At 38.1% G+C, this 12,778-nt stretch overlaps 1 protein-coding gene across 4 annotated transcripts in view; it reads left to right on the forward strand.

Moving 5' to 3' along the window:
• Rim (Rab3 interacting molecule) overlaps window positions 1-12,778 on the forward strand; it is a 282,788-nt gene that overhangs the window by 31,785 nt on the left and 238,225 nt on the right. For all 4 annotated transcript variants that reach the window (XM_073974159.1, XM_073974170.1, XM_073974180.1 and 1 more), the window contains exon 5: window positions 857-1,526. In XM_073974159.1, coding sequence (XP_073830260.1) covers window positions 857-1,526 — 670 coding nt within the window. The remainder of the gene's footprint in view (window positions 1-856; window positions 1,527-12,778) is intronic.

Raw genomic sequence — 12,778 nt, forward strand, 5'->3', positions numbered from 1 at the left:
AGATCTTTACGGATGTCCTGTGTTCGATTGAAGGCCACTAAGGATGTCTTTCTTCCGACAGAAAACCACTATGGAGGTCTTCCAATCCACAGAAGACCACTAAAGAGGTCTTCTCTTCGACAGAAGACCACTGAGGAGGTCTTACGTTTAACACTAAGGAGGTCTTCTCTTCGACAAAAGACCACTAAGCAGAAGACTACTAAGACCTCTAAAGGAAGTCTTCCGTTCTACAAAAGACCACTAAAGAGGCCTACTGTTCGACAGAAGGTCATAAGGAGGTCTTCTGTTAGATAGAAGATCACTAAGGAGGTCTTTTGTTTGATTGAAGGCAACTAAGGAGGTCGTCCGTTCGGCAGAAGATCACCAAGGAGGTCTTCTGTTCGACAGAAGACCACTAAGGAGGTCTTCTCTTCGATAGAAACCCAATAAGTAGGTCTTCCTTTCGACAGAAAACCACAAGAGAAGGTATTCTATTCGATAGAAATTTACAAATGATCGAGGATCATTGAGAATGACTTTGTATTATATAAAAGACCACTAAGGAGTTCTTATATTGTATAGAAAGTCACTTAAGAAGTCTTCTATTCGATCGAATAAAGGTCTTCTAAGGGGGTATTCTTTCTACACTACACCACTAAAGAAGTCTTCTTTTATATAGAATATAAACAGATCCTCTATTCAATAAAATACCATTAAGGGGGTCTGCTCTTTTGTAGATTATATATTCTACGCTATATGGGACTATTGAGAAAGTCTTCTATTTAAGAGAAATCCTCTATGGTGGTCTGCTATATGAGGTAAAATATTCTTTAGAAAATCGTTAACGTTCGATTTTTTTGTTCTTTAATAATTTCAGGGTGAAATTGATGGTCTCATGAAACAACATCCGCATTTGGCTCATCCCAGTCAGAGACAGCAACAACAGTATCAATATCAGCAGCAACAACAACAACAGCAACATCAGCAGCAACAGCAACAATATCGTATGCAACAGCAATCACAACAACAACAGCAACAGCATCAAATGCGTGCACAACAACAGCAACAAGGCCCAACAAACTCTTCCTCCTCCTCCGTTACCTATGCAACACTACAACATCCGCAACAAAGGCTTCCAACATCCTCATCATCCGCAGCAGTAGCACAACAGCAACAACAACAACATCATCCAACACATCCCCACCATCATTATGGTGGTGGTGGTAGTGTAGGTTCATCATCAATCACCGGCCAACATGCTCCCACATCTGGTGTCATTTCCTCTAACGCCGCCCTTGCCTCCGTCTCGACCTCTGCAACATCCTCTCAGGGTTATCAAAAGCCTCCGCCAATACAACGTAATCTAACCATAAGTGGTGGACATGCCATGGATCCATCAACATATAATGCTCGCCGTCACCTAAGCGTTAGTCAGTATGCCACACAACAGCAAAGAAGTTTTAGTAGTTATGAAGATGAAATACAACAACAACAACAACATTCGCAATATCCAACAACGACGGGTCTATCATCATACGATTTGGAAGGTAAGTTAGATCGTTGTACCATTTTGCAAGGATTGAATTGTGTATTTGTTTTACTTAACCAACCAACCCCCTGTCTCTAACTCCACCATACCAAACAAAACAAACAACCAAAAAACACCTGTTTAACATTTTTTGTTTTATTATTTGTTTATTGTCCTTAAAAGTGTGTATGCATAAGTCCTCTCTTTACAAAAAAAAAAAAGATATGAACTACCTATCTTTCTGTCTCTCTCCTTCTCTGTATACTGTATATGGCTAACTAACTGTATTAACCAAAAGATCCTTGAAAACACTAAATTAATTTAATTGTTTTATTTTTTTCGAGAGAGAAGTTCTCTCTATTTAGTTTAAATTACATTTTTTATCTTCAATATCCCTAATATTTGCAAATAAACATAGAATTTGGAATGTGAAGAACATATCTAACCCTGTCTTTACGTAACATAATAATTCAAAAATATTTGTTGGGAATTTTATAAATATTGAATTAATTAAAAATTAAACTGAAACTTAAGTTAAATTTAAGATTTTGTAGGATTTTAATTTTTTTCCTTCTTATATTTAAGAATATATTTTTCGTTAGTTTTTACATATTTAATATAAAAAGTATTCGAAATATTTTATGTATACTAATGTTTTTTTTTTAAATATAAAAATGTTTTATTAAAATATCTTATACATATTATTATTTTATTTCTAAATAAGGAAGATAAGGAAAACCTTAGACTAGATACTAAAGGAAATCTCACAAGGAGTTGTGGTTAGATTAAAATATAAGTATACTAGCGCTCTCTTAGCCACTAATATAAATAATATAAAACTTGAAAATCTCATATTTACAAAAACCACTTACTTCTAAATTTAACCTTTTTCTGATTATGTCATTCTATACTTTTTTGCAAGAGATGTCAAGAATTACTTATGTTTATATTTAATCAGAGCTGGGGTATTTATAAAAAAGGAAGGTTAGGTTAGGTTGAAAAGAGGGGTGATGCAGGATCACCAAATGTCCGTGCGGACATACACTTAAGCCAATAAGGAGGCCTGTTTTGCGCTCTAATTTGGTGTCAGGATGAGGTTGTATAAGCCTATGCAACACTGCAAATGCAAACAACTTCTAATACATTTTTGAAAGTACATATTGAGTCTACTAAAACCATAGTAGGGTTTTGTCCTGTCAGATCCAGTTCGGATTTTATGGCCTCATCTAAACCGGACTAAAACTATTTTTTTCATTTATCGGGCATTTATCTCAGAAACGACTTGGAATTTGGCCTTGCTGTCTTTGGCAATATTGTAGCCCTAAATAGGCCAATTAAGAAAAACTCCATCTAGAGCATCAAAATCGATAAAATTGAAAAAAATTTACATAATTGCAGAAATTCTGGTCAGTATCAGCTAAAATATTGGGAGTTGAACCAAGTAACCTTTTGCAAGAATCTTCCAAATAAAGTTCTCAACAATACTTCAGAACATTCTGAAACTCTAAAATGCTTACTCCATGTTGTTTCAGCGGTATTTTGCTTCGTATCTTTTACATAGCGTATTTCAAACACAGTTCACACCAAGAGTTTGTTCTCTCATTTCGGATTTGACCACATTATCGACATATTTATTAAATAGTCGTTGAAAAATATACAGAAAAAAAAACATTATAGAACCATCTTACAGCAATGACATGTTCTGAAGAGTTGTGTATTACATTCCAGCAAATATTTTTCCAAAAGAAAACATTAAGAAAGAATTAACGGTTTTGGAGATATGGGCGAAATGTATACAAGTTATGGAAATTTTTCATATTTTATAAAATTTGAGGCAATAAATATAGTTTTTCGAATTCATTATTTCTACAAATATTTTAGTGTTGCCCTTGTATACAAATTTGCTTCAGAGGTGAGATGAAGATTCACATAGGTTTCAGAGATATAGTCCAGTAAAGCGATTCTGTAACTTTTTTTAATAACGAGCAGACATCGGTAGTTTACAAAAATATTCGGTTTAGTTAACGATTGTGCTATTCTGTAACTTTACGTTAACCATTGTAGTACATGCCGACGAATATCGATGGAAAGGCAAATTGTCAAATATTATATTTTGATATTTATTAATGTATTTTTGAATTAAAATACAAATGCAGGCATAAAACGCATCAGGGAGGGAAAAAGGTCCGCAAGTATCCCAACAATGCGTAACATAAGTGTACTTTCAATTTCTAAAGCGTCAAGGGTATGTATGTATGTACTTCTAGGAGGTAAATAAATCTCATAGATTTTCGTGGTTATATTCCAGAATATGAATAAACATGTTATTCGAATCCACGTAATAGCTCGGCAAAGCGTTATATGTTTGATGTGGGCAGGACAGAGTAATCAGAATCATTAATCAAAAGTCCACTTTGAAGTGAGTTGTGTTTTTATGCATGGTCAGTAGTGCGATTCTGTAACTTTTTTTAATAACGAACCGACATCGGTAGTTAACGAATATATTCGGTTGAGTTAACGAATGTGCTATTCTGTAACTTTATGTTAACGATTGTAGAAATCGTTAACTCATACCGACGAAAATCGATAGGAATGAAATGTCAAATATTATATTTTAATATTTATTAAAATATATTTTGAAGCTGAAAACATTATTTCGTCGCGAGTACAAAACATAAAGCGTTTAAGAAGGAAACAATTCAGATTTTTGAAGGAATTTGGCTCAAATGTGTGTCTTTTGGATGAATACGGATGCCAGTAAAGAAGGATTTCTTAAGATGTTTTGGAACAACTTTACTTTACCCTGAAACCTCGGATTTTTTTGGAAACAAAAATTTTGATAGATCTTGTCTTCCTGATTACGGCAATATATATTTTTCGGCTGGGACGTACCCGGTTATCCGGTTATTTGATCCGTAAGTTTAAATAAAAACCCCACCCGTAGAACCGGTTATTTTGAACCGATTTACTTGATATGGGTATCATATGAAAGCTTATGAAAATGCCTATCGAATGGTATACGGGTTTATACCCGTCATGTAACCAGTTCAACAGATATATCCAAAAAACCGTTTTTAAAACCGGTTATTTTATAAAAATGTTAAATCGTTAAAAATAACCAAGTTTTTCCTGTATTTTAAAGTTTTCCTAGACAGACGGCCTTCGGCCGGGGCTTAAGATTTTCATCCCTGGGGTATGTCCAAAAGCCGGCTACGCAATCCAAAGTTTTCCTACATCCAAGTTTTTCCTATATTTTAAAGTTTTTCTAGACTGCCGGCCTTCGGCCGGGGCTTAAGATTTTCACCCCTGGGGTATGTCCAAAAACCGGCTACGCGATCCAAAGTTTTCCTACATCCAAGTTTTTCCTATATTTTAAAATTTTTCTGGGCAGCCGGCTTTCGGCCGGGGCTTAAGATTTTCACCTCTGGTGTATGCCCAAAAACCGGCTACGCGATCCTAAGTTTTACTAAATTAATTTTATTCCATTACATTAACATGGCATTCTATTGTAAAAATTTAGTTTTTTATAGAAAGAATAATGTAAATAGTTGAAGACCAATATCTCCGGCTCCATATATGGTACCGCTGCGAATAGTATCGCGTTGGAAAGGTTACAGTGCAGGCTACAAACTATGTGATGTACTTCATAATCGGTTATTTTTTATGTTTTTAAATTTTTTTATAAAATAACCGGTTTTTTGGATATATCTGTCGAACCGATTAAATGAAGGGTATAAACCCGTATACCATTCGATAGTCATTTTCATAAGCTTTCATATGATACCCATGTCAAGTATATCGGTTCAAAATAACCGGTTATACGGTGGGTTTTTAATTCAAATTTACGGATCAAATAACCGGATAACCGGGTACGTCCCAGCCGAAAAATATATATTGCCGTAATCAGGAAGACAAGATCTATCTATAACAAAAATTTCAGCGTTATCCGAGCCTTAAGGGTAAAGTAAAGTTAAGCCGATGTTTTTATTGTGTGTGTGATTTAAAAGTAATAAAAGTGATAAAACCATCATTAATCTTTTTTAAAAGCGCAGTTGTATTTTTTTAATTAAAAGTTGGGATCATATTTTGGGTTGTGGTGCTCTGTATGGAAATTCAGCTTTGATATTTGACATGACTTAAGCCCCTTCAGTGATCGTGGATCCACGTTACCGTCATTTGAGTTTATATATTCACATATTCAATTCACGCCCACATTAAATGAAATTTCTCATAGCGGAGAGTATGAAAAGTTCGAAAATCCAAGCTTATACGCCATTTTTAGCATTCTGATTGTTAGTGATGCTGAGTTAAAATCTATAAGATTATCACAGAACAAAGTAGGTTATAGTAATACTATTCACGTGTTGGCCTCAATGCTAAATTAAAGCCAACGAAAGCCTCCTAGAAAGATAGTGTTACGGACATTGGTATAGGTCTTACATAGCAGTACCACACTTGAGTTCTTTTGAAGCATTAGCTAACGTTTTTCCTCTTTAGTAAGTAAAACAAAGGTTAGCGTAGTCTTCATATGTAGGATAGCATGGGGCAGCTTCGCCACTGTTGCGTCTTCGCCAACGCCGATTTAATTGATGCTACATGAAGGTGGTCTAAAGGAAATTTATGAGTTAATCGAAGATCAAAGAGAACTTTGATGATCTTTATGCAGTTTCAATAAAATCGGCGCTGGCGAAAGCACAACAGTCGCGAAGCTGACCCACGTTATCATACATAATTAACCCTTATGTAAACGCTTTAAGATGATTTTTATCAATAAGGCAAAATTTACCTTGTGTACACTCCTCATTAACATAACATATGCTCATATAAAAACGACGTTTTTAAAAGAAATCAACAAAATATTGCAATAATGTACTGTCGTTAAGACTTAACAACAATTTTTTTTTGGTTGTTAACTTAACAATAATTTTCGGTAATTAACGACAAAATTTACCGACAAAAATTGTTAAAATTGGTATACAGAATAGCACTTACCGAAAATTATCGTTAACTATCGACATTTGTCGTTAATTCTGTCGTTAAGGAGTTACAGAATCGCACTACAGATCAAGAAATTTTTAACACCGCAATAAAACGAAGAGTTAATTTTGCCGTATGAATATTGAGCTTTGAAATTTGACATGACTTACAATGATGTACGTGGATCCACGTTACCGTCATTTGAGTTTGTATATTCACATATTCAATTCACGTCCACATTAAAACATTAAATGGAATTTCTCATAGCTGAGAGTATGAAAAGTTCGGAAATCCGAACATATACGCAATTTTTAGCAATCTGATTATTAGTGATGCTGAGTTTAAATCTATAATACTACCACTGAACAAAGTAGGTTATGGGAATACTATACACGTTTTGTCCTCGTAGAAAAACAATGTTAAGGGCATTGGTATATGTCTTATATAACAGTAACACACTTGAGTTCTTTTGAAGCTTTAGCTACCGTTTTTCCTCCTTCATAATAATGATAGGGTAGCATAGGGCAGCTTCGCCAATGTTGCGCCTTCGTCAGCGCCGATTTAATTGATGCTACATGAAGATCTACAACTTTCTCTTTGGTGATCTTTATGCAGCTTCAATAAAATCGGCGCTGGCGAAAGCACAACCGTGGCGGAGCGGCCCCATGTTATCCTACATAGTAAACCCTTATGTAAATGCATTAAGAAGATTTTTCTTAATGAGGCGGAATTTACCTTGTGTACCTCGACAAAAATCGTTAAAATTTGTATACAGAATAGCACCTACCGAAAATTATCGTTAACTACCAACATTCGTTGTTAATTCTGTCGTTAAGGAGTTACATAATCGCACTACAGAATTGCTTTAAAAAGTCAATATTTAACCCTGTTTAGATGGGGCCATAAAATCCAAGCTGGATCGGACACAACAAAACCCAACTATGTTTTTTGTCGTTTAGGTCTGTATTTTCAAAAAATCCTCAGCTCAAATTTTTGGCAGAAGATTACTTTAAAAATGTTCCACAGTGTAATTAAGTATATTCATTAGTTAAATTCCTGATTATTTTATTGACGTTAGTCTAGGATTTCTTTCATATTGACATAGTCTCTTAATTTTTTGAGCTCGATTGTTCGGAATTTGTCGAGTCCTTGTATTATGTCGCTCCCTAGTAGCTGGGTTCTCGAGGTAGTGTTCCAACGTTTCGTCGTCCTCTCCGCATGCTCTGCATTCACTGTTTTCTGCACAACCTATTTTGTGCAGATGTGCTTGTAACCTCAGGTGTCCTGTAAGGATGCCCGTCAGTCTACTGATGCCTTTTTTACTTCGTAAAAGTAGTCCCTTTGTTTTGTCCTCGTCTGGGTTCCACCATAGAATTTTTATGTTTTTTCCCTTCTCTTCTCTACTCCATGCCCTTAGCTCTATACCCGTCGCTTTTAAGGGCTTGGCATTTTCTAGGCCCACTGTAGGTTGCTCCCAGGCTTGTTTTGCCAAGGAGTTTGCTATTTCATTACCCCTAATCCCTATATGCCCTGGTACCCATATAATGTTTACAGTGCCATGTTGGGAGTAGTTGTTTATAGACTGTATACATTCCAAGACAGTTCTAGATTTCACTGTCTTGGTTCTTATAGCCATGATGGCTGCTTTGCTGTCCGTAAGGATGTTTGCAATAGTTAGCTTTGTGTGAGTGTCAAACTAGTTCAGACACTCTGTTACATACTTAGATGGCTTTTATTTTAAATAGAACGTCTTGTTCCATAAGCCAAACTAAGAATAGATTTCCAAACGCATCGAACTTTTCCTTTACTTCTCCAATTTTGGATGCCATGTTTTGTGATATCTTCTTCAACTTGGTCTTTCCATCGGAGTTTTGGCCTTCCCTTGGGGCGTATACCGTCGAGTGGCTCGTATTCAAATCCCTTTTTGGCGGGGACATCTTTATCCATCCTGCTGACATGGCCAAGCCAACGCAATCGTTGTAGTTCGATACGTTTTACTATATCGATGTCGGTCGGCTGGTATAGCTCGTGGTTTGTACGACGTCGGTATTCACCGTCAACGCATATTGGTCCATAACTCCTTCGAAGAATTTTTCTCTCAAACACACCAAGTTCTGCCTCATCTGCTTTCGCAAGTACCCATGCTTCAGATCCATACATTAGTACGGGTATTATCAGTGTCTGGTAGAGTGTAAGTTTTGTTTGACGAGAGGTGGTTTTGCTTTTAAACTGTTTACTTAGACCAAAGTAGCATCTGTTGGCCAATATTATTCTTCTTTTGATTTCAAAACTGATGTTGTTCGTTTTATTTATGGCGGAGCCGAAGTAAGTAAAGTTATAGCACTAACTTTATCTTATCGCCGTTGACTGCCAGACCCACTTTGGCAGACACTTTTTCAATTTTCGCAAACAGCTGATCTTGTATTAGCCAATGTCATCCTACATAATCTTATAAGTTTTGCAGGGATACCAAACTCAGACATGGCTTGGAACACCTTTAATCAAATTGGGTTGTCGAAGGCGGCCTTATAGTCAACGAACAGGTGTTATGTGTCGATCTGTCTTTCGTGGGTCTTCTCCAGTATTTGGCGCAGTGTGAAGATTTGGTCAATTGTCGATTTACCAGGTCTAAAACCGTATTGGTATGACCCGATTATGTTATTGACCATGGGTTTTAAACGTTCACACAGTACACTCGACAGCACTTTGTATGCGATTGGGAGCAGACTTATGCCTCTGTAGTTTGTACACGCCGTCTTGTCTCCTTTCTTGTGTACGAGACATAGGAGGCTGAGGTTCCAATCGTTGGGTATGCTCTCTTCCTGCCAAATCTCGGTAATTTACTGATGGATATTTCTTATCAGCATGTCGCCACCGGTCTTGAACAGTTTGGCGGGCAGCTGATCAGCTTCTGCTGCTTTATTGTTTTTCAGCCGATGAATTGCTGTCATGACCTCGCTTTGGCTAGGTGGAAGACATTCAACGTCGTCATTTGCGATTGGTTCTGCTGTATTTTCATCGCCGCCCATATTCGATACTAAGAGCTTCATGAAATTCTCCTTCCAGATCCTCAGTACGCTATCTGTATCAGTTACCATATTCCCTTCATTATCTTTGCAGGAGAATGTGCCTGCACCATACCCTTTAGTCTGGTGTTTTACACTCTGGTAAAATTTTCGGACTTCATTCTGACTCCTCAACTTCTCGAGTTCATCACGCTCACATTTTTCTTGCTCTTTCTTTTTTTTCTGAAAATACGCTTCTCCTCTTTTCCCGATGCAGGGTTGCTCTGTATGCCGCGTTATTTTCTTCGGTAGCCTTACGACACTCCTGATCGTACCCAAGTGGTTTTTGGTACCCAAGCACAGATTTTGCGGCAGTTTGGAGTGAATGGGCAATTCTTTGTTACTGCGCTTCCACATTATCGGGACAAGGAGTGCTGTCTTCCAGCATGTGAGTCAGTTGAGCGGAATAAGCTTGTGCTATCTGTTGTGTTGCAGCTTCACTATCATGTTTTTTGCCGCTGCAAAATCGATCAGCCTCATTCCGTTGTCGGATGTTACCTCATGAAGGCTGAACTTTCCGATCGTGGGACCAAAGATATTTTCTCTCCCAATTTTAGCATTAAAGTCTCCTGTAACAATCTTAATGTCATGGCAGCGGTCATATGCTCTTTCTAGGCGCTCGTAGAATATATCCTTGGTCTGTTAATTTTTCTCTTCTGTCTGGGCATAGCACAGCTTCATCCGTATAAACAAATTTGTTTCTAAAGCCCTAGTCGGTGCGCTCTTCATTGTCCCGCTAATGCTTAGGCAACATGTTCTTTGGACTTTTTGCAATATCTTAACATTGCATTTTTTGTCCATAGCTGTCCATCATACCACAGACGCGTATGTAAGGATTGGTCTAATTACGCCTCTGTATAGCTCCTAGGATTAAAGCCCCATTTTGAGCTTATTGCCAGTCTCCATGTTCAACATCTTTGGGCCTTATTGGCCCTTTCTTGAATATGGTATTTCCATTTAAGTTTCCTATCCAAAATTACTCCTAGGTATTTAACTGTGCGAGAGAACTGGTTCCTCGAAGTTTCCCACATTCGTTTTTCTAGTGAAAATACACATTCCCTTTTTTCCACGTTGACGTTCAGACCTCTCGGTCTGGCCCAGTTGTATGCAATTTTGAGAGCCGTTTCTGTTCTTCTGCAAAGTATTATAACGTCGTCTGCGCAACGGACTGTGTCAAATCCTTCTTCGGTTAAGGTCCTTAAGAGACTGTTTGTTGTAGTAACCCACAAAAGAGGTGATAGTACCCCTCTTTGTGGCGTTTCTTGTCCGACTTTGTTAAAATCGCCTTCGATATCAATGCATACAGCAAGTGCATACATCTTCATTTCAAAGGTTCTTTCTATATGGTGTACTGCCTTTAACGTATGTGTGTTGTTTGTATTTAAACAAATCGTCGACCGTCCGTTCCATTGTCTTGAGTAAGAATGAAGTTAAACTTATCGGGCGATAAGATGTTGGTATTGCGCAACTTGCCTTGCCAGGTTTAGGGACAAAAACTACCCTTGTTTCTTGCCAGGCTAGCGGGGTGTAAGCAAATTTTAAACAAGCGTTGAAGATCTCGACCAGTTTGGACGCAAAAAGGTCCACATCCCTCTGTAGTAGGGGCGCGAAGATCTGGTCTGGTCCAGCTGCTTTGTATGGTGAAAAGCTCGTGATAGCTTGTTCGATCATCGAGATGTCGATTTTAGGTGCATCTTCTGATGAGTAAACTCACTCAGTCGATGCCTCGGTGGTAGTCATGGTGTTCGACGGGAAGTGCGTTTTCATGAGAAGGCCTAGAGTATCTTTTGTTGTTTCCGTCCTTTTTCCATGTTCATCGACCATTTGCTCGGTCTGTGTATGGGTTTTGGACATAAACTTCTTAGTTTTCAAAACGTCGTTAACGCTATCCACCTGTTCGCAGAATAGCTTCCAGGAGGTACGTTTGGCGTTCCTTGTAATTTTGTTGTATTCCTTTTGCCTGGTAGTTGTCCCAGAATACAGCTGCTTTTTTACGTTTTGCCCTATTATAAAGTCTACGGACCTCCTTGCCCTTGTTCCGAATTTCCCCTGTCATCCATGGTTTTTCGTAGGCGGATTTCCTCTCTTGAAGGGACAACTATCTTCGAATGACTTTACTAGTGCCTCGGATAACTTGTGGATATTTCTATCTATGTCCTCCTTACGTAGGCATTCCTTATCTGCTTGCCCTAGTCTTTTACTCGTTTTCCGAACTCAGTCCAATTTGTATTGGATTTGTATCGGAAGGTTATAGGGTTTAGCTGTGGCCTCGCTATTTTAAATCTAATATACCTATGGTCTGAGAAGGAGTATTCCTCCAAAACCCTCCACTCATGTACCTCGTTTATTAGATTTTCATATCGTTATGTCTAATACTTCCTCCCTAACTCCATCAACAAAGGTTGGTGTATTTCCTGTGTTAAGTGTAATCAGGTCGTTAGTATTTAAGTAGTCTATAAGGGCTTAACCCCCTTTTGTTAGTGTTAATACTACCCCACGAGATGTGGTGTGACTTAGCGTCGCCACCTACTAGTACTTCGTTACCTGTTTGCTTGATCCTTCTCACGTGTTGCTGCAATTCTGACGAAGGTGGTAAAGTCGGGGAGTCGAACGCCAGGTATAGTGACGCTAGGTATATATTTCCATTCCCCTGCTTCAATAGTGTAAAGAAAAAAGAAAGTATAAGTTTTTGTGGAATATAATGCAGGTCCTCGGGCGGGATCCCGTATTTGTTTAAAAAAGTTGATAATTTATATGATTCAGTCCAGAAACGTTACTTTTTTATGATCCAAGGTTCCTGGACTAAACCAATATGTATATTACCTTTAGTTATTTTGTTCCATCAGGACTAGTGTTGCCGTCTCGCTCCTATGGAGGTTGACCTGGATAACCTCAAACTTTGGTCCTCCAGTAGGTTGGCTTCCTGTGAGTCGCTGATTTCTTCTTCTGCTCCTCCCTCCTTAGTGTCTTTTGGTGGTTTGACCTCCTGGGTGGTTGTTTTGGCATTCTCTTCATCGCCCACCCTTGCCTTTCCAATATTGAAGTAGGCTGAGTTTGAGACGAAATATGCCTTTCCCTTAGTCTTGGCGAGCCCGGCAAGTGAGAGGTCGTCGATCCCCACCACAAGGAGAGTGCCGTCTTCTCCCTGTGGAAGACCTCCTACCTCTTTACTTCCAAAGTCTCATTTTGGACACCAAGGACTTCGAGTATACGCTCCGTCTCGAGCTTG

This window comes from Musca autumnalis, unplaced genomic scaffold (assembly GCF_047663935.1).
Source record: "Musca autumnalis isolate F117 unplaced genomic scaffold, ASM4766393v1 scaffold_1, whole genome shotgun sequence".
Taxonomy (NCBI): domain Eukaryota; kingdom Metazoa; phylum Arthropoda; class Insecta; order Diptera; family Muscidae; genus Musca; species Musca autumnalis.